General features: G+C 44.0%; 1 protein-coding gene across 1 annotated transcript in view; it reads left to right on the top strand.

Moving 5' to 3' along the window:
- The window catches only part of stau2 (staufen double-stranded RNA binding protein 2), an 87,586-nt gene that overhangs the window by 41,240 nt on the left and 24,698 nt on the right, over positions 1 to 21,648 (top strand). Inside the window, exons 10-12 of the mRNA XM_030079603.1 lie at positions 768 to 896; positions 4,481 to 4,538; positions 11,009 to 11,364. Of these exons, the coding sequence (XP_029935463.1) occupies positions 768 to 896; positions 4,481 to 4,538; positions 11,009 to 11,364 (543 nt within the window). The remainder of the gene's footprint in view (positions 1 to 767; positions 897 to 4,480; positions 4,539 to 11,008; positions 11,365 to 21,648) is intronic.

The following is a 21,648-nucleotide window of genomic DNA, read 5'->3' as shown; positions in this document are numbered from 1 at the left end:
CCAAGCCTCTTTCATGCAGGCATTAGGCCCTGCTTGTGTGTGTGTTTCTTTTGTGCGGCCCACTCACTTCTAAAATTTCCACATTGTTTCCTTTGCTCAGCAGCAGGGCTCAAATGAATCTCTGTTTTTACATCTTTTGTGTGCAGTAGTTACAGCAAACTCTTTACCTTGTGTCAAATGGCTTTTAAGGGGCTGATGACTTTTATTTAATGAAGGGGGGATTGTGTTTATTTTAGTAATTTATTGAAACTTTCCTCCACAGTCTATCTCATGGCCTACTTGGGGCTTTCAGAGGAACACTTAGTGGCCATGTCAACCCTCTTGAAGAAGTGCGCTGAGGCCCAGCTATTCACAGGCCTTGGCTCCCACAATGTTATTTGTACAGTGTAATTGTCTGTTTGCATAACATAATGACGTCTGATATTCTCTTGCAAATATCTGCTTACATTCTGCGTAGACAGATTTAATGTTTTGGGATCACTGAAAAACAAACACTTCAGTTGGATCTTTTTCTTTTTCTTTTTTTTTTTCTGGCATGATGTAAATCGCATGGCTAGCTTTGGCCCAGAAGCAAAGCAAAGTGTTCTCAGCTGAAAGTATTGGAAATGTGAAAGGTAGAGCAAAATCATGAGAAAAGTACATCGAACCTCGGTAAGACATCAAGTGAGCCGTCATCACACTGTATTAGATGTCACATTTCTCGCACTAAATTTCTGTGTACGTGTGTGTGTGTGTGTGTGTGTGTGTGTGTGTGTGTTTGTGTGTAGGTGAAGGTGAACAGTGAGGTTGCCACGGGAACAGGGCCTAATAAAAAGGTGGCCAAGCGGAACGCAGCCGAGGCTATGCTGCTGCAGCTCGGATACAAGGCCTCCACCGTCCCTCAGAGCACCACCGAGGTAGGCAGCCATTAGCCCTGTCTCTAGTGTACACCAAGCTGTATATTTTACAGCCAGTTTATATACATGTCTCCCTCTCTATTAGGATCTGGAACTATTAGGTCAATTTATTTTAGTGCCTGAGTATGTGTAGGTAGTTTTGCACACACTATAAAAGGAAAACGAGCACTCCACTTTAGCTCTTGAAATTTATGAATCCTGAGCTACTGATCATTATTATTACATCTCGAATGTTGTTAGAATTAAATTAGTATTCACAGATGCGAATATTGCAGATGTTTTCAAGTGGCAAAGAATGAATAAGTTTTATAGAGAGATGTGTACCCACTTTTGTGTGTATTTTAATGTATTTATTTATTTATTTCGGGCAAGCATGTGTTATTGAAGAAGGATTTCAAAATGTAGGACATAAGAATGTGGTCTACATTTTCATTCAGTTCATTTCATTTTCAAGCAAAAGAATACAACCAATTATGTCCAACACAAATAAACACATGAGGTATTATTAAGGCACCCACCCTGCCTCCCTCCCCTTCTGCTCAGTAGGTAGTATATGAAAATAAAGGCTGTCCACTGTGGGTTGTTTCTCAGGTAACAGACGAGGGGCTGCCAAATCTTATTGAACTGTGACTCTATTCCTAAGAGAAAACCTTATTTTTTCAAGGTGAAGGATATTAGTCATTTTACGGAGCCATAGCTTAAAAGTGGGAGCGTCTTCCTTCTTCCAAAATCTCAAATTAATCTCAAAATTTGTTTTTAGCGGTTATTTTTTAGTTGTAATTTGAGTTTCCCAGTATAATTAGGAAAAAAAATAAAATACTTCTCTATCCCGGACAGAGAAAGAAGCTATGGGGGAGCTAATGTAATGCATTTTATAACATCTTGCATAATAACTAGGCTAATGTTCTCTGTCATTTGAACCACACATGAACTGTTTCATGACCGCTTCTTTTCCATGCCTTTCCTGCACACACACACACACACACACACACACACACACACACACGTCAACATATATATTTTCTGTATGTTGGTGAGGGGGTCTAGTTATCTCCGCAGCACGTTCAGTCACTATGTCATAGGGCACTGATATTGTGGGGCTATTCACTTCCTTTATTTTCATTTTTGTCTGTGGCAAAAAAAAAAAAAAAAAAAAAAAATAGACTCCTGGTCGCTGTTTACAACTAATTACATCCTTTAAATATGTTGAAGTGTGACACTAGAAAGACCACAAAGGATCTGTTACATGCATTATAGGCATAATCTATTTTTAAATATGTGCTGTTGAACTGGGACTGGAAACTAGGGCTGGACCCAAATATAAGACTATTTGGATATTTGTATGTTGGGTAAGTATATGGTTTTTGATCTTGGTAATCAGATTTTTTTTTCTTCTTTTTTTTTTTTTTTCCAAAAACAATATAAACAACAATACTGCAGAATAACAGAATCCTTGAAAATGAATGAACTTTAATTAAACCGAAAGACACGTGCGGCAGCTCGATGCTCTCCATCTCAGCCGAGAACATAGAAATGTCTGTCCTTCGCGAATCATGTTCAGCAGCCGGTTTTTTCCTGTTCCTCTGGCAAGGCGATGGAACGGGAAGCTATAGATCACCTCGCTGGTCTATTTTGCTGTTAGTTAAATGTCAAAAAGAAAATTGTAATGGGTAGAAAACGCATTGGCTCTATTAGTTCTGTTGTGTTGCAGAGCCCGGGGAGGGGGGGTAACACAGCACTGTTCATTATCCCTCCCTGCAATTAGTGCTGCACCTCCTTATAAGGCACTGGCTCCACAGACATGCCATAAAGCAACAAATCAGTGACATAAGAGCGTGTTCTGAAACATCTAGGCCATTCTGAACCTTTTTCCCCCTTCGCTACTAATGATTAAGAGTCATGATAGTAACTGGCTTTATTGTTTTACTCACACCTGCAGCACCCTACGTTTAATCACTGACAGATTTCAGTCATAAAGAAGAAGCCCAACTCAATAAATGCAGCTCTGTATAAAAACAAACACCAAAGACCGTGATCCTCAGTCAGTTCTATGATTTATGAGCTCCAGTGCTGCTGACATGCCTGGCCTGTTATGTAACACGTTCAGCTCATTTGATCTGAATGTGTTCTGCAAAGCAACCATTGATCACCATCATCCTTATACACCTCGCTGGCCTTTAAGCTCATGGGAGCAGATTGAAATAGAGATGATGTTACATAACTGGGCTCTCTGGAGAGTATTCATCTCTCCCCCGACAGCTCATTAGTTAGATATGTACTGCAACATATATCTTATTCAGACAGCCATGCTATACAGCTAGAGGATGACACATTGCTCTAATCAGAATCGCTTGTATAAAGAGAGGCTCATGTGGGGCTGCACTCCAAAGAAACCGCACCCTATTTTACGCTCAGTGCTTAGTAAGCAGTATCTCACTTGAGTAGAATATGTTTGCTCTTGGGCACGCCTCCCTCCGTAGTTCCTGAATAATCAGGCACTGACACGAGCTACGCTATAGTCTCCTACACATTACTTCAGTCTCTGCAAGGAGCTGCATATTTTGGAAGCACCTGCACACTCTGAACTGCAAGTAAAATGCCTCTTGCTGCATAACGTCAAAAGGAAACTCTCAGCAGCTGCACACACTTAATAGAATTCCTATTTGCATCATTGCATTCTTTATTTGTCACACCCGCCCTGCTGACTGCAAACTTTCAGTGTCTGAAGTTTCACATACATGAGGGTCTGCCGGGCTAGAATAAAGCAGAGCTGTTCAGTATCACCATTAATGCTGATACCCGCACATTACTGGCAATAGATGGCACCTCTCCTCATTCAGAACGGCTCAAGGCAGAACAGTTGGGACAGAATGGTGTCAGCAGTTGATGTATGGCCGGGCATTGGCTTGACAGCTATGGAGATGTCTCTGTAAGAGGGAGCTAGTTGGACAGCCCACTCCTCTGTAGCCAAGATCCTCAGACAACCCCAGGCACTATAGCATGATAAAATGGTACTAGCCAAGCTCCTGTTTCTTAAGATAGGTTGTCTCTCTTTAGATCTCCCTCTCTCTCTTTCTCTCTCTTTCACTCTCCCTTTCTCACTCCCTGCCTCCCCTTCTGGCTGTTGGGGAGCTCCGTCTCACTGCATTCCCACCATGGCTTTGCTGGGGATCTAGGCCAGAGACGTGGAGGGACTTATGCGTGGCTTTTTTGCAGAGGGGGTGTATCTGTTTACAACCATGTCATCTCCCCAGCCGTCACACACAACAGAGATGATCGGTTTTCCTATCTCACCCACCGTCACTTGTGTTTGTAGGCAGACACACATGCCACAGTGAAAGTGGTGGAGTGAATAGGGTCCTTTTATGAAGTAGCAAACATTGACAACCCCCCTAATTAAGTAGCTGGCCTAGACAGACACTAGGCTCCTTAAGCACCCCCCCCCACCCGTCAGCGCTCGTCTCTTTGTGCTCCAAACAGTAGGAAGGAACTTGTCTGACATGCGTGAAGAAGCTGTCTGTTCAAGCCTCTACATCTCTCTTACCTCCCACCCCCTTTCTTCCTTCTCCTCCCCATCGCCACAGATGGACAACAAAGGCTGGAATGGACAAAAGGCGGCTTTTACCGAAGCGACAAGTAACAGTGAGTATCTGCACGTATTCCTATGTCTCTCTCTCTCTCTCCCTCTCCCTCTCTCCATCGTTCCCTCCATCCTGCAGGTGGTTTAAGCAGCGGAGATGGCCCGGCGTTTAATCTCAGTGACTGGTCAATGGGCGGCTGACTGTCAGCTCAATCGGCCGTGCGTCCTCGTGTGGAGCCTGCGAATTCAGGCTCATTCACACAGGCTTACAGGGCCTGCACACTGAGGCCCTCTGGGGAGTCCCCCCCCACTACCTTCCTGTGCAAAGACGTAGCCTTTCACTCAGGATTAACACACAAGCACACAGTAACACACACACACACACACACACACACACACACAAACAATCCATAATCCTACATGCACTTACTCAAGCAGTGAGTCTGGATGTGTAAGACGAATGTTTGATGTTTTTCATTGTAATAATGAATTTTATTGATGTAGCACACCTTGAAATACAATGAAATCTCAAAGTGATTTACTTCAGTAAAGACCATATAATCAGTGTCTGAGTCCCATACTGGGTCCAGTTTTCATACTATGTATGTATTTCATAGTATGAAAACCCACCAGGTAGAGTTGTAGTATCAGTCAGGTACTACAACTCTAAGTATGGCTGCTGTGTCATGTTAACATGCTAATCTCAAATTGTAATAATTGTGACATGCCAAACATCAAACTTTTATTCAAAGTATCATAAGACACCACTTATGACAACAGTCATAACCTTGGCTAATGTCAACTTAGTGTCATGTTGCTGTGACTGAGACATCCCTGGCAATTTCAACTTTACAGGAGGAGTGACATATTAACAGAATGAACACTCATAAATTTTAATTAATGTTCATGACAGCCGTCATGACATGGTTACATCAGCCTTGTGAACATCCTTTCAACTTAAGTGTTACATGTACACTTATATTTACAGCATAACTGGACATTTATAGTGATTATGGATCATGTGTCCCCTGGGTATTTCCCTTTGCATAAAAGTGCAAATCACTTTTATATCGGATTAAAGTTATGTAGTAGTTAATCTTAAAATAGATGTTAATGGATTGCATGTCTCCTCCTGTTGGTGTGAAAGGGTCATATTGTAAAAAAGTGAAGCTATTGTAATTGCCAAACATGTAGCAAAACGACTTTGTCCCTCATATTTTAATTAAACAAATAACTGTGATTAAAAATCATGTTCATAATGTCTATCACAGTAATGGGGATTATCATTTTATCCATAATCCTGCACCCCTCATCAAAACATCCTGTAGTCAGGACATATGGTACTTGGAGTAGGTGTGTGTTCATTACATAATGTGTTTTGTTGATCGATGAATGCTCAGTGAACAGAAAGACTCATCTGTAACCAGCTGAATCTTGGTGTTCCCAAAACTGGAGCCAGATAAAGTGAAGAGGAGATTAAGAAATAGAGGAACAGCCTCATCAGTCACTGCCTCGTTTGGAAAAAATCTCCACTTCAGGACATAAGCAGGTCTTGAGACAGACAAAATGGTTTTATGGCTTGGTGCATGTGGCAGTGTGACAGCCTTACGGGACATTTTGTAGAGTAAAAGTGTGTTTTAATGTGGGGGGATTGATCTTTGTCAGCTGCCACGGTTTTTAAGTTAAGCTTTGTCTGCAATCAAAACAGAAAAGAAATAGCTTTTCTAGACGTTCTCTCACTAAACTGTGATGGCACTAAAAAGTGCTATCACAAGACTCTAGTTTCAGTACGTTTTAGTAATTTCTTAGGTGGAACTGGCTGCACAAAATTTTCTTTATTGCAAGGATAACTACACACACACACATATTAACTGTGTGTGTGTGTGTGTGCACAAATGTACATATATAGCAAGTGCCAGCAGCTTGAGAAAAGAGCAGTTTGGGGGAACAAATGAAAATCTGTGAGTTGTGGGGCAGCAGAGTGGAAAACAAACAGATAGCCTTATTAGATTCGAATGTGCTGTCGTCAGTCCGATCTAATGGAGGCTCTTGGCAGCGCTGCATAGCTTCGACACAGGGTATCCAACTACAGTCTGGAAAGGGAAATGGATGTGGTGTTTCAACTTTCCCATGTTGAAAAGCACAAAGCAGATTGGTGAGACTAATCACTGAGAATTGTGCATCAGTCGAGAACCAGCAGCGAGCTGGTTCTCGACTGATGCGTCCAGATGAAAACTGAGCCCCTGACACAGCCACTCAACTTGCATAGCACTCATATCTGTAATTTGGTCCAGTTTTCAGAGAGATACATCATCTTATGTTTATGGATATATTATTGTTCACTTAGATAAACTATTCTAGCAGTTGTGGTTGCTATGGCTCCAGGCATTGCATGATGCCTCCAGAACAGAGCCTCCTGGGTAACGAAGTCTTCCTTATTTGGTTCACTTCTGGACTGATGCCATTCCCAGTAATAGTAGATCTCGCACTCTGTGTGAGGCTTAACTATCTGCTAATTAGCTCTCTAAACTTCTCGAAACCACACAACACTTGCACACTGCTAATGTCCAAATAATGTTTATTGCATAAACACCATTTACAACTCATTCAAGTAGATACAGCTGGTCTTTGTTCTGTGTGCATGCGTGTGTGTGTGTGTGTGTGTGTGTGTGTATGTGTGTGTGTGTGTGCCTTAGTATTGATGAATGAAAGATGTTTTCAGTTCGCCTGTTAATAAATAAGAATGGGATAAACTGGAAAGTATAGTTGGAAGAATTGTATTGTGCTGCGCAAAAATAAACTCTGGCATCATCCCATGATCACAACACTTTTTCCTGTGATTAGATTATTCTATTCTGGTGTATCTTAAAGTGTTTCATATAGATGAAGGCTTCTTTGAATAAAAAGCATAAATAGCAGAGTATGGTGTCTCTTGATTATGACCAAGTGTGGTCAAAGATAATTACACCTTTTCAGGACATTTTCACTACCAGGTTTTGACACACGTTACAGAGGTTTACCCAAGTTTCCTTCACGGTTAATTTAACGCTACCATAAAATTATATTTTACAAGAATTATAAGTAGTGAGCTTAGTATTGATGTCCAGAAAGTCATTTAGTGGTACTGTTGTAGCTGGGAAAAGAGCTCAGTTTTGGCCATCACCAGCCAAAACTGAGCTCAGCTATTTTCTCTACAGAACAAGATCTACATTTATATAACAAAAAAACAAACAAAAAAATCATATTGATAAAAGAAGCATACACCTTGTCGTACTAGTTTCATTTTTTAAATCCCAGTCGACTTGTACATTTGTGCACATAAACAAGGTTCACTTCCCACTCTGGTAACTGGCAGAGTAATGGTTGATGGAATAGCCCTCATTAATACTTGTGTACATGTAACTGTACTGTAAAAGTCTCCATACAGGTACAGATATTTTCATGTCAGGTTTTGGTTTTATAAATCCCAGATCTTGTGTGGAAACTGGCATTTGCATTTTTTTTTTATTTCAGGCCCTGATTTTGTTTGTATGTAACTGGAGAGCAGTCAGTGGCTCGCTATACTGCACGTAAAAAGCATCCCTGCATTATGTAAGCCAAAGAGGGAGAAAGTAGGCAAGTGTGTCACAGTCCATTCATTAATCCCTCTCTCCTGTCCTCCTTGCTCTCCCACATCACACACACACACACACACACATTCGCGTACACACGTCACAGGCACACGCACTGTGCCTGTGTGTGCATGCACGTATGTCCCGTTAGTGTGAACAGTCATTGTGTGTGTGTGTGTGTTTGAGTGTGTGGTAGTGTCCTCTGTCTTGTCTGAGCTGTGGGAGAGAGGCAGCGCTGCAACAAATGGTGTGGCTGAGACAAAAGAAGAAAGAAAAAAGCGTAGAGACAAAGAAGAAGAAAAAAAAAGGAATAAGAAGAAAGTGATTTTTCTCCCCTCTATTCCCATGGGTATTGCAGCAGGGCTTTTCACTTGAGTTGCCACATTTCATTTCCTGCTGTGTGTGTGTGTGTGTGTGTATGTGTGTGTGTGTGTGTCTGTCTGTGCTCGCATATGTCCACATGAATGTGTGTGTGTGTGTTTTGTGCATGTGTGAACTATGTGAAGGTCTTGCTCCACTGTGGTGATTTATAGCGCCGGGCTCCGGCCCTATCTGTTTTCGATCAGTCTCATGCTTGGCTCTGGCTTCCCTCCAGTGCTCCCCTGGCCCACCGGACGCCGAGTCTGGGTGGGACCCCTCCAAACTGCCTGGAACCAGCACCACGGACACACTCTCCCCTCACTCGCACTTTTTCATTTGTTCTTTTCCCCCTCTCTCTCTCTCTCTCTCTCTTTTTTCCTCTCTTTCTCTTTGTCTCTCTCACTCAGTCCCTCTCGCTCTCAATCTCTCACTCCAACTTTATGCGCATAATCTCGCAATCTCGTGCAAACATGCAAACATTCTCGAACGCACACACACACACACACTCTCTCTCTCTCTCTCTCCCGCCTTTACTTATTCGCTCTCTCCCCCTCTGTTTCCCTCTCTGACTTCCTCTCCTCCTCGCTCACGCCGTCCATCTACCTCACTCCAACGTCATGCACTCAATCACATGCAAACATGCAAACATTCTCCCATGCACACCCACAAGCTCTCTAAGCAGGCAGGCACACACAAACTCACGTGGATTACACCCCCCCCCCCCCCCCTCCCTCCGCTCCCTCGTCCACAGCTGATGTCATGTTGGCTAACACCTTTCATTTTTTACGACGCAACATTCGGAGCGCGCAGGCCTGCGAGCTTTACTTGTGTAAATTCAAATTAAAGTTGTCATCGTGATTGTGTGTGTCTGGGAAGGGGGGGGCGAGGGGGTGGGGGGTCGAGGAGTTGTGTCATTGCTGGCTTGGGGTAGTTTGTTGTAGTATGAGTAATCTCCTGGATTTGATTGCTGTTTCCTTCACCATTTCTCCTCTTCTGGAACAGAGTGCAAACCTCATTGTTCGTGATGGGAAATACTGTTTGTAGGTTCCCAAAACCCTCGACCAGGCAGAGTAAAGCAATATCCTCCCACTTTGGTTCACTACAAGCTTTGGAGTGTTTGTTCTCTCTTTCTCTCTGTGTGTGTGTGTGTGTGTGTGTGTGTGTGTGTGTGTGAGAGTGAGTATGTGTGATGGTCATGTTAACTCAAACAGGAAGTGGGCTGTCAGTCATGCGCTCACTCCAGCGCTTTCTCCCAGCTGTTGGTCCGCACACACACACACACACACACACACACACACACACACACACGCACACACACAGCTGGTCTTCCTGTCTCTGGTGACCTTGGCTGGGCTTCGGAGGTTCCGCATGGTTTTCACATCCACTCATCCCCACCTCCTCCTCCATCAGAACTGGCTCTCAGTCCTCCTCTCCTCTTCTTTCCTTTCCTCTCCTCTCCTCTCCTCTCTCCTCTCCTCTCGCTTCCGCAATCTGAGCGATGAAAGCACCCGAACCTCCGCCACAGTGCTTCCTATTTCCACCTGTCACGAGCATTTCAAGACAGCAGTCTCAGAGTACAGCAAGCCAACCTAAATGAATTAGATTCATCCAGCAGGTCTGGATGGGAACAGAGTCCTGGAGCACAGTTTCTGGCCCAGCTGGCCACAATCTCAGCACGTCTGGAGAGAGCTGTGTTCTGTTTCAGGAAAAGACGGTCAGACAACAAAGGTGTCCCGCTCCCTCAGATCCCAGTCCATCTGGACGTTTTTCGAGAGCCTCCTGAAACCGCCTCGAGTTCAGATCCTGCTTCCGAGCCGCGAGTCGCCGCGTTTTAAAGAGACATTATGGACGGAACAGGATGCCAATTAGCTGACAGTGCTGTTTCCCGTCATCCAAGAGAAGATGAAGTCATAGCTGTTTTGTTGATATTGGTAGATGCTCGGTTCGTGTCTGCGTGCGTGTGTTTGTGTTTCAGAGCGAGAAAGAAGGAGACTGTGTGTGTTTCCCAGCAGACACTTTGATAGTGCTCGGAACTGCCAAACCACATGAAACTGTCATCTACGTTCGGTGATGGAATGCCAGTTTGGGAGCCAACACACACACACACACACACACACACACACTCACACACACAGAAACACAAGCGGACACACACAAATGGACGCATTTGCACACACACCTCGCCTTTGTCTGGGACTGACTGACAGTGGAATGTGTGTGCAAATCACTTTGACAGCTAATGATGTGCGCCATAATGACCCTCTTCTCCCCCGCCCCCCCATCTCCCGCCTTCTCTGCTCATTTTTTATCACCCATGTGACCTCATCAATACTTCATCACTATTTTTTACAACCCCTTTCTTCCATCTCACCCTCTTACACGTTTGCCCCTCTCACATCCTTTCATTTTTCATCTTTTTTCTTCCCTTTTTGGCCCTCTCCTTCCTGCCTCTCTCCATACCTCCTCCTCCTCCTTCCACTCACGCTCTCCATTCATCTGTCCGTCCAACCGTGCAACTCTTCCATCCTTTCTCCCTCTCTCTGTCTCTCTGTCCCCTCCAGCCCAGAAGGGTCTGCTCCACCTCAGCCCAGACGTCTACCAGGAGATGGAGGCCAGCAGGAAGCAGGGGGCCAGCGCCCCGGGTCCTGGTGGCAGCAGCCCCGTCAGCTACCTGACCTCCAAAGACATGGGGCCCTGCTCTGCCCCGCTCCCCCCGGGACACACCCCTTACTACAGTGGCTCAGCCTCCTCGCCCAGCCCGACCGCCACCATGGCCAGGGAGCTGCTGCTGAACGGTCAGTCGCCCACAGCCGACGCCTCCCTGGCCTTGAAGGGGAAGTGCTCGGCCCTGGCCTGTGGCGTCTCAGTGCAGCCCGCACAGCAGCTGGACTACCTGGCTCACATCCAGGGCTTCCAGGTGAGGCACGGGGAGTGGGAAACACTGGCACCCTGATGAAAATACCCCCCCCCCCATTTAAATAGTATTGTAAGTCTTTTATTCATTTTGTTGTTTTTTTTTTTGGTGGTTCAAAAACATTTTTATTTTCTTAGTGCATTGTTTTCTCCAATGAGAAATCAACCCAGTCACGCATCCCTACGGTCTATGTTGATAGGTCAACAGTTGTTTTCAATTTCACGTTTACTTCACTTGTGGAATCTGGCCTCAGACTCACTGTAACTGGCATTAAAAGGGGCCTAAAAAGTCTTAAATTTAACTCGATGAAACTTGCAGACACCTCGCGGTTCGATCACACTGCGTGCACACATGCTAAAGTGACAGCACAGATGCGAGCATAATGATGCATAAATGCGATCTCCCCTCGTCCCCGGGAATCTACTCCCTCTGGGGCGTCGCTGTAAAATTAGAATATGTTTTTAGTCAACCTGCGTGGTGATGTGAAGCTCAAACACACACACAATGCTCAAAGTGTCCACTGGTAAGAGAGAGAGGGACTTCCCGCTTAAGAAAACATGCACTATGCACACATTAACACAATTCAGCACATATATACACACACACACAGGTGAGATAACATGGAGGCTGTGCATTGTTAACACACAGTCCTGCTGCGTAGAGAAGCCTTGCCAGGAAAGAAGAGGCGAAGGAGCTATAAACCATGAGACGGCTCCTCCTATAGGACAAGTGGACTTATGGGAAGAGTCTATGGAACCGCTTGGTAACATAACACAGTATCCGTTTTGTGTTTCTCACTGTGGACGCTGTTGGCAAGCTGTGGATGTAGAGCTGGAGCTCAGTCACACAGGTGCTTCTGTCATTATCGGACTGGACACACACACACACACACACATAGGCGGTATTTCCAATGCTGCGTGTGTTTGTGTGTAAGACACAGAGAGAGAGAGAGGGAGAGAAAAACCCCAGTGTCTGTTTTAATCAGCGCTGGCCAATCTGTGGCGCATACCACGCCGCTAATACCAGTGCCTGTTCATTTAAGCTGCAGATGCTTTTTATCAGGACGAGCGAAAACATTTTATCTTAACCTGCTGAGGGTTCCTTTGAAAGGCCTTTGTTATTGCTCTGAGCCTTCCTGTGTGTGTGTAACCTGAGAGAGCAGTGCAGCCTGGCCAAGCCTAAACACACTCGTACACACAGATTTACACACACACACACACACACACACACACACACACACACACACAGCAGGTTCTGTTTAGAGCGGATGAGAGAGTAGGGCTCCGTCTTGTGAGTGTGTGTGTGTGTGTGTGTGTGTGTGAGAATTGGGCCCTATTTAAACCCCTTGTCATTCTCATATTGTACACACCGTAATGCATTGCGTTAGTTTGTGGAGTGTGTGTGTGTGTGTGTGTGTGTCTGCCGTCTTATTTTTTACGGGTAAATGTGCACACAAGCACTAATGTGCACATACGTTTGTTTTCTTGTACGTCTGTGTGTGTGTGTGTGTGTGTGTGTGTGTGTGTGTTAAGGGAGGAATCCAAGCTGTAATTGAGACATGCAGTCAATATGTGTTCCATTGAGGGGATGTTTCATATCATGTGGGTTTGTAATGAGAACCTCTGGTTGCCTACACGGCCATGTTAGGCAGATTTTTAAGGCTTATGTATTCTTATGTGTTTTTGTGGGCTAAACCGCTGCAGATTTCACATGTTTTTGCCAAAATATGCACTTGTCTGCTTTTCCACTACACGAGGACACGTAATGTTGCCGCTCTGTGTCAGCTTGGCTTTCTCCTCGACCACACTGAACAACAACAAGCATTCAGCTTTTTTGGTAATTTGATAATAATCTCCTGGTCTGATTAGTTACTTTGTCTTTGTAATCTAATTATGTTATCCCAGTGAACGGATTACAGTGACCGCCCAATGCTGGATAAAAGCAACCAAGCAAGCGCTGAGGACATTCTCATAGTGTCTGTTTCATCCATCCAGCTCCGCAGACAAAGGCCTGAGCCTACCTGCTAAGCCCTTCTTTTGATTTGATTGGAAAATAGCCTGTGGTGGGAGCTCTGACTGAATAAGCAACAGCGCGCTGTACTCACGCCAGCTTGGAGCAAGGATGCTGGCACCTACACGAGTGTGTTTGTATGTGTGTGTGTATTTCCTATTAATTTGGCTGGCGTGTTGTTGGCACGGTGGGTATGTGCGCTGGAAGTAGGGCAGAAACAAAGGAGCAGGAGGTAATAGACAACACATGGACCGTGGATGAAGTCCTGACTGAGAGCCACAGAGCAGATTCTCTCTCTCTTTCTCTCTCTCTCACCCTCTCTCTCTCTCTCTGTGCCCCTCTCCATCTCTCTGCTTCCTCCCTCTCTCTCATACACTCACACACACATGTGCTCCCACTCTGCACTGACTTATTATGCTCTGTCTTTGCCTCTCCATCGCTCCGGTTTCCTCCGCTCCACACTCTGCTGTTGCCGCTCTAGTTTCTATTACACTTTGTGTAGTTTGAAGGAGTCAGAGGTTTCGACCCCTGCATTGCCGTCACCAGCTGTCCATTTACTGTGCCCGCCGCTCTGCCATCACATTACTTAATGGAGCCATCACAGCATCGACTGCCACCACTTTAGATTAAGAACGGTTGCCTCATTTTAAAATGAGCCCGAGATTTTTATATAGAGGATCAATGATTGATGGAAACGTGATGATTTTAAATGAATGAAGAATTTTTTTTTTTTTTTTTTCTTGGGCCAAGTCATTATGCACCAATAAAGCCGTGGTCCACACCTGCAGGAAGACTAAGCTACTGCTGTGCTTTCATTGCTGATTTATTGTCTTTGTCACTCTCATTCCTTCCTCTCACGCGCACACACACACACACACACACACACACACACACACACACACACACACAGCCCCGTCCTCTTTCCAGGCATTTATTGATTATGTTCACCTGCTTTATTGCAAATAAATAAGATGGATAGAGATGGAGTAAGCCTGTCTGTAGCACTCTTTTACCTTTGTTTATCCATGCCTCAGTGTGGGCTGGTAGAGCTGGAGTGAGTCAGGGGCTGAGGGGGTTAGTGAAGACGAGGGGAGCGAAAAGGGTAGATAGAGAAAGGAAGTGTGGATAAAAGGCTGGCTTCACGTGGAAACAGCGTGTGAGGCATTGCAGACGCTGCATTGTTTTGTGGACCGATACTGAGAATCACCCAGGAGGCAGCACGGGGAGGGCACGTTTGTTTTCTGTCACTAGGCACGTCAGTGAACAGTGGTCATGCACGTATTAAACCTGGGAAGATTCATCCTGCTGCTTTATTAAAGGATGAAGGGAATCATTTGGCTTCATCCTTTTAACCAAACAAGATTTTCAGCATCACTATATTTCTGTCAGATACATGTTTGCCGTCAGTGAATTTAATTTATTTACACTCTACATTTTAAACATTTACTTTTTGCTCTAATCCAAAGCTACAGTAAGAGGAACCTGGAATAAACAACTAAAATTATGTCTGCTTAAAAGACTTAATGGCCGTGTTTTGAGAAATGACCTGCAACACATTTCTGATTTGACCTCTAAATTGCGTGCTATCGCCCTGTTGTATCGCTTAAGAAATAAATACATTTTGCATCTCTTTGCATTTGTTGGACATTATACAGTAAGCCTTACTACTAAATAACTGGCAGGTACTGTGAATGTCGCACCTTTTCAGCATGAAAATTGCAATAATATAATTGCTTATTAAATGGAGAAAATGGCCCCTTGAGGCTTTGTTATAGTTTTTTCAGGGCAATGGAAAACATGACAGGATCATGTGTTTGTAATGTGAAGATTAAAATAAGCCTGTAAAGTTATGAAAGGAAAACAAGCTGCACACCATAACCCAATAGGTAAATACAGAATGCTGTGTGTTTATGTATGGGAGAGTTAATTAGAGACTGACGCCATCACAGGTATCAAGAAGAAATGCTAAGTGTGCTGAGACTGTGGACACCCCTGTAAGCGTAGAATCAAATCCATCCAGAACATTCTTGTCTTTATCTGTGGGGATTTCACTAATATCACGCTGAAATTTGTAGAGGTGCAGACTGCGCTCTTAAGAAGAAAGAAACTGGCCATGCTGCTCGTGCCCAGCTGGCTGGGTGCATGTTGGAGGGATGCAAGTGGTGGGAGAGTGGAGTTTGTACATTTTGGCTTGCGGTTAGCACTAGAGGAAAGGTCATGAGGTCACCAGAGTTGACAGGTTTATCCTCTGGGTAGCCGGAATGTGCAAATGGCAAGGCACTCAATCCAAACGTTTTTGAGATATAAATTGTGACATTTTGATCTGAGGGCGGCACTACAGGAAAGGTTTACGGGGTCGTCAAAATCAATAGGACTCTTCCTTTGTGGGGTATGATTACACTCAGCAGATACCATGGCAGTCCACTAATTAGATTGTGTGATTGTGTCTTGTGTTTTGACACTTTGGTCTGAGGGTGGTGCTACTTGAAAGGTCATCAAGTCACCAAAATTGACAGGGTCTATCTTCTGCATCACATGAACATGCTCACCAAATTCAGTAGCAATCGGTTCAGTGATCAATATGTTGCCTTGGAGTAATTATTGAACTGTGAACATATGGATGGACAGAAAGACATGGCCCTTGAGCCACGCCTGCAAGCAGAGCACAGAAAATGGAGCACTGAGAGGAGGTGAAGGTGGATATCCGGTCTTTTCTCCATATCAATATCTGATGACCTCAGTTAGTGTGTTTGTCTAATTCACCGAGAGGTAATTGCATCCATTCCATCAAGGTTTCAGCCAGTGATAAAACACGAAATACGCATAGATTTGCAATCTTCTGCCTCAGTTTTGTTTCTGATGCGAACACATTTCCATTAACACTGTTTTGTCTCCTACTCAAAATGGGCTGCAACACAGACACTTTCTGAAGCAGACTGTGGAAGAGAGAGGCTCAGTTGAGAGACTTGGTGAGGCTAGATGATGTACATAGGCTGGCCAGCACTGTGCAAAACACCCCTGGTCAACATCAGGGTTGGGCCCAGGTCAGGCTCTGCTCTGCTTGGTTTGGAAGTTTAATGTTTAAAATTGTTGTGGCTTATTTATAACCTGAAAGCTGCACTATTTAAGGATACCACTTACAAAGCTGATACATTGCAGAAGGGACAACAGAAAACTTAGATACATGCTGTAAATCAAGTTTACAGAACAATGTCTGGAGTGTCTTGTCTTCTAATATGTTGAAAACAGAATATAAACACATCTGGTTTTGATGACATTTGAAGGTGACAGCCTGTGTACAGGATAAACAATTAAACATGTTCACTTTCTGGGTCTGAGACAGGTTGTGACACAGAATGTCCTCATGTTTGAGGCAGAGTGTGAATTTCTTCATACATATGATCACCCCCAGTCATCATACTATAACTTTCCCAGGTTCTGTGTGTGAAAGGGTTGTACAATATCAGTCCATCAGTTCTGTCCACCTGCTAAATCCATAGGCAATAACAGCAGAGATAGCAATCAGTAGAGTTATTTAGCCTCAACAGGCTTATCGTAGAGGACCCGGAGCAGGGGGAAGGAAAGGGATGGCAATCCCATGTTAATGAAAATACTATCCTTTGTGATTGGCGGGTGCCAATAAGCAATAAGAGTGTTTCCCAGGATTTTGCGTTTTCACATTGTGTTGTTCACCTCCGCTGCTGTCCTCTTTCACTGTGAAACCGCTTCACAAGGTGTCAGCTACACCTTGTACCCCCCGGCACTCTCTTCCTTCTCCATCTGCCACTTCTCTTCTTTCGTCTCTTTCTGTCTCTCCTTGCTGTCTCTCTCATCACTGTATCAACATCAAACGCCTGATCTGGACCAAACGTTCAAAGACTCTTAACGGTTTGTTTCCAGCCTCCTTGCCATCATCCCATTCCTCTACCCTCTGTTTACTCTGGGATTTGTGCTAGAAAATACATTTTGGGATGGCTAATCCCACCACGTTTGATTTTTGCGGCAGGGTGATGGCTTCCAGCTGTACCGCGCGGCATATTTGTGTGAAGAGCGATCTTTGAAAACAAGTTTTGTCGGTGGTATAAATCAGACCGTTAATGCTGCGCTGGCTCAGCGCACAGTCTCCCTGCTTACATGGTGGCCCTCTGTGTGCGTGTGTGTGTATGCCTGCGTACGTGTGTGTTTGGCAAAACAGAGTGATGATGTTTTTACACCACAATCAAGCCCATTTGCAAACCCTTAAATCAAATCCCATCAAGTGCCAGCACAGCATATTGCAAATATGAATATGCAGCAAAATCTTTTTTTAACTGTTGCCTTTGTTCTTTTTTTTTTATTTGATAGTATTGATCATATTTCATCTAATACTCAACACTAGGCAGTGATAGCAGTAATATGCCAGCCCATTCCAACATGAGGAGATGTCGGGTGTGCTAACCTGGCACTTTATTTGGAATCCAAACAGTTTGTTTCATTATCTGCACACTAGAGGATGTTCTCAGGAACACTCTGGCGTGGGTTCTACCACCAATTTGGACTCCTCGTGGCTGACTGAGCTCTTTCAGAAACTGCAAATGCACACACAATAGCAAGTATTTCAATGACAATTTAATGATGGATAACAACATAATAAAATAAACCTTGTTTGTGCAGTTTTGTGCAGCCAACTTTCTCTGGATATGGAGTTCATGCTAAAAAAGTTGCAGAGTACATGCATACTCTTGAAGGTAATGTGTTTCATTTCAAATGCTTTCTGTCTATTGAGACGGAAGTTGTTGCACTGAAAGGTTTCTCCTTTTCACTCGATAATGAACCGGTAATGACGGTCTAGTGTAGGGCCTGGCCAATGTATTTGTCAACCGATATAGCTAGTTTTGGTCTTTTACAGGTATTTTGTTTCAGGCCTCTGTTAGATCAGTAGTATGAGGAAATGATCAACACAGAAAAGAGATTTAACATGAGCATTTGGATTTATTTCTCTGCTTTTCATACTAACAATACAGTAGACCACTGAAAAACAACATCGGCTCTAAACTAGATCTCGCCATCTGTTTCTTAGAAGTGTTGTTGGTCAGAGAGCCCTACCACAAAAATAAATAATTAGGGCAGATATTGTTCTGTAACTTTTCCAAAATTGTTATATTGGATGCCGTACAATGACTAAATGGCACTTAGTGGAGTGCATACTGCCGCCAGTGCCGTCCAATTGTCAACATATGCCAGTTGCAAATGTTGGATCAAAAGTTAATAATTTTTTCCATACCCAATCACTGACTTATTTTACATCAGGAGATGCACACATTTTCATGACTGTACTTAAATTGGGGCCTGGGATGCAGCTTTTAAGCATAGTAGCTGTTTATGGCAACACCATGTAGCAAATCAGTACCATATTTGTTCCTGGGGGTGCCCCTCTGCCTCTCTACCCAGTTTTGGTAATCCTAGCAGGTAATTGTGCTTACAGCAATCTTACAGCAATGAGCTCTCCAAGACTCCCATGTTGTTTGACTGGGTCAGTGGTGTCACAATCAACCCGACTGAAATGCAGACGTATTCTCTGATGTTATCTCTCACTGTAACTACACTATTAAATAAGTCAGAATCCAAGCCAGGAGATGGTGATTTATAGATAATTTATAATGTTACACTGGTTAGAGTTGCACTAAGGTTTTGACTACCTACCTAAAACGTCATGCATGTCATGTATCATCGTGCCTTATGTGGATGGCAAATTAGCAGGTGACCCATGTAGAGTTTAGGTGATCGGAGGTGAAGCTGATAATTACCCAGGACTGTTGCAGGGTTCAGAAGGCGGGACAAAAATGCTGGTTAATGCATTTATCCTGAGCTCAAGTCCTGGGTGAAAGTGGAATTTTAGGTCAATGTAAGGGGTAAAAGCTTTGCCTCTTCAATCTGCCGACATGCACGCAAAGTTTGTTGGCATTTAACTTCTGTTTGGAAGTTAAATGCCCTTTTGTGAGAATCTACATCCACTGACAGGCCCTCCTTCAACCAGTTGGCATGACAAAAGCTTATTTATTGACCAACTCCTCCATAAGGTTTCTTGGTGTTACGTGAAGTTATATGCCTTTGTGTGACATTTCCACATTACTTGTTTGTCCCCTTTGGTCAGTCGGTATAAAAAGTTAACCACTTCTTACTTTTCTCATTACCAGCCTTTCCACATTGTTTTGTACAAACCCATTCATAACATTTGGAGATATTCGATCAGACAAGCAAACAGATTGAAAGGGGCTAAACAACTCCTGTCCAACTCCACCAGCAAATAGAATTATGTCCAGTGACTGTGTCTATCAGCCCCAGTTTAAGATAGTAGCCTATAGCATGTTGAATTGAATTGTAGCCTCACTGTAGTAAAGCTTAATGATTTTGTTTTATATCGGAGTGTCTGTAAGCCTGTTCTGTGAAATCAAGTTCTCGATAATTACCTTTTTTCCCCTTGGTTTCAGAGAACTGGGAACTTCCTTTGCCTCATTATCTAAACTCATTTCTGTAATTCTGGCAGAGTGTAGTCCTTCAACTATTTTGACAGCACAGCTATTTGGGACTGTTTGCCCTCAGCCCCCTGCCATTGGGAAAGTGAAAGTATATTAACAATGCGATTAAAACACTCTTGACCCTCGAGGTCCCCACTGAAGTGGCTTGGCATGGACCTCTAATTGCTTCTCACTAACAATGACAGCGTTCCTTGGCTGAGTGGACCTGTTTATTTATAGTAAAGTTGAAGTTATTTCCGTGGTATGTGACTCTCCACACCCTGTACTTCACTCATTTGGGAGTCAAGCTCTCAGTTCCCAATGTTGGTATCGTGCAGTATCAACTACAGCAACGTGTCTAAGTCACTTTTAATTTACCTATTTACCTTTTTTTTGCATTTACATTAGCAGCAGTGAGCAGTTGCTCAATACAGTTCCAATGAAATGGATGTTTTGATTGCAATGTGCACACAGAACTTACTGTGGTGAGGCAGAGGTGCATGAGTTTTCCATGCATGTTGGTGTATGCCCCTCTTCTTGTCTGTGTGCCTTTAAACCTGCATTTCTATTTTCAATTTGTGCATGTTAGCGTTTGTTCAAATGAAGAGGAGCATTTGAAGGAGAGCCATCCAGCTTTAGAAGCCAGAAGTCAAAGGTCGTTCCACATTAGTGCCGCCCGATCAATCGCAGGCCTTGCATAACTTTTCTTCTCCTTTGTCTCCAGAGGAAGTGGATTAGAGGCTGCTTTCTGAGTTGAGACCTGGGATGATTAGTTAGGCCTGTTTAGAATGCATGGCACTCACAGATGCATACAAACATGCACTCAAACAGACGGGGAGGATGGGAAATGCTGGAATCATGAGAGCCAGAATGGACTGTTTGTTTCTAAGATGCCTGTTATTTCAGTTTCCAACAGACCGCTTGTTCTGCAGCAAATGAGGTGATGCAGTAATGTTTACCTTTTTTTGTTTGCAGGTGAGAGTGTCTGGTAAATGCTCAGATTCACCAGCTGCTTTCACTGTTTTACCAACCGGCCAGCTCGAGAGTAAGAAGCCCAGGTGATAGTTTATAGCCTGTCCAAGTGGCTGATTTTACCGACATTTGGCTGGTGGCTTGTGCGAGTCAAAAACAGATGATGAAATTGATCGTCTTTACTTAATAATCTGAAGTGTTTTCAGATATGTATTTTGTAACGGCTGGTCAAGGCATGGCATAATGAGAAAACTTCATGACCACCAAAGGAAAACCCGTGGTGAATGTTTCCACTGTGTTGCACAAGGCACCCATCACCGTCGGCTTACCTTGTGTAAGACACCTCCTGACCTTTGGCCCCTGTTGGTCAAAGCTATTCTACATTTATTACAACACTACAACTATTTTTGTGGGTTTGTGAGAGCACATGTTTACTCCACCACCGGCAAGGGTCCTCACCCTCGGCTGGGGTCCTGACAGCTCTGCAATGGATGAAGCAAGCGGAGGCATGCGGATCAGACTGCATGATTACACCACGCATCACAGGCTCCCCACCACAGCCCTTTATCCTACCTATACGAACCAGCACACTGGACAATTACACACACACACATGCATAAAAATCCTTATCACGGTGCACACACCCTCATTTGCACACGCGTCACACACAGCCAGTGCCTCATCTCACAGAGGTGGACGAATGCGGTGTCAGAATTTAAGCAAGAAACTCTATTGTCCAACCTTAAGAAATAAGCTTCTTTACTTCCACTGTGGGATACCAAACAGCCATACTATGTTCTTACCCGCA

This window comes from Myripristis murdjan, chromosome 20, assembly GCF_902150065.1.
Source record: "Myripristis murdjan chromosome 20, fMyrMur1.1, whole genome shotgun sequence".
Taxonomy (NCBI): domain Eukaryota; kingdom Metazoa; phylum Chordata; class Actinopteri; order Holocentriformes; family Holocentridae; genus Myripristis; species Myripristis murdjan.
Note: the sequence above shows the minus strand (reverse complement) of the source record. Positions and strands in the feature narration are given on the sequence as shown.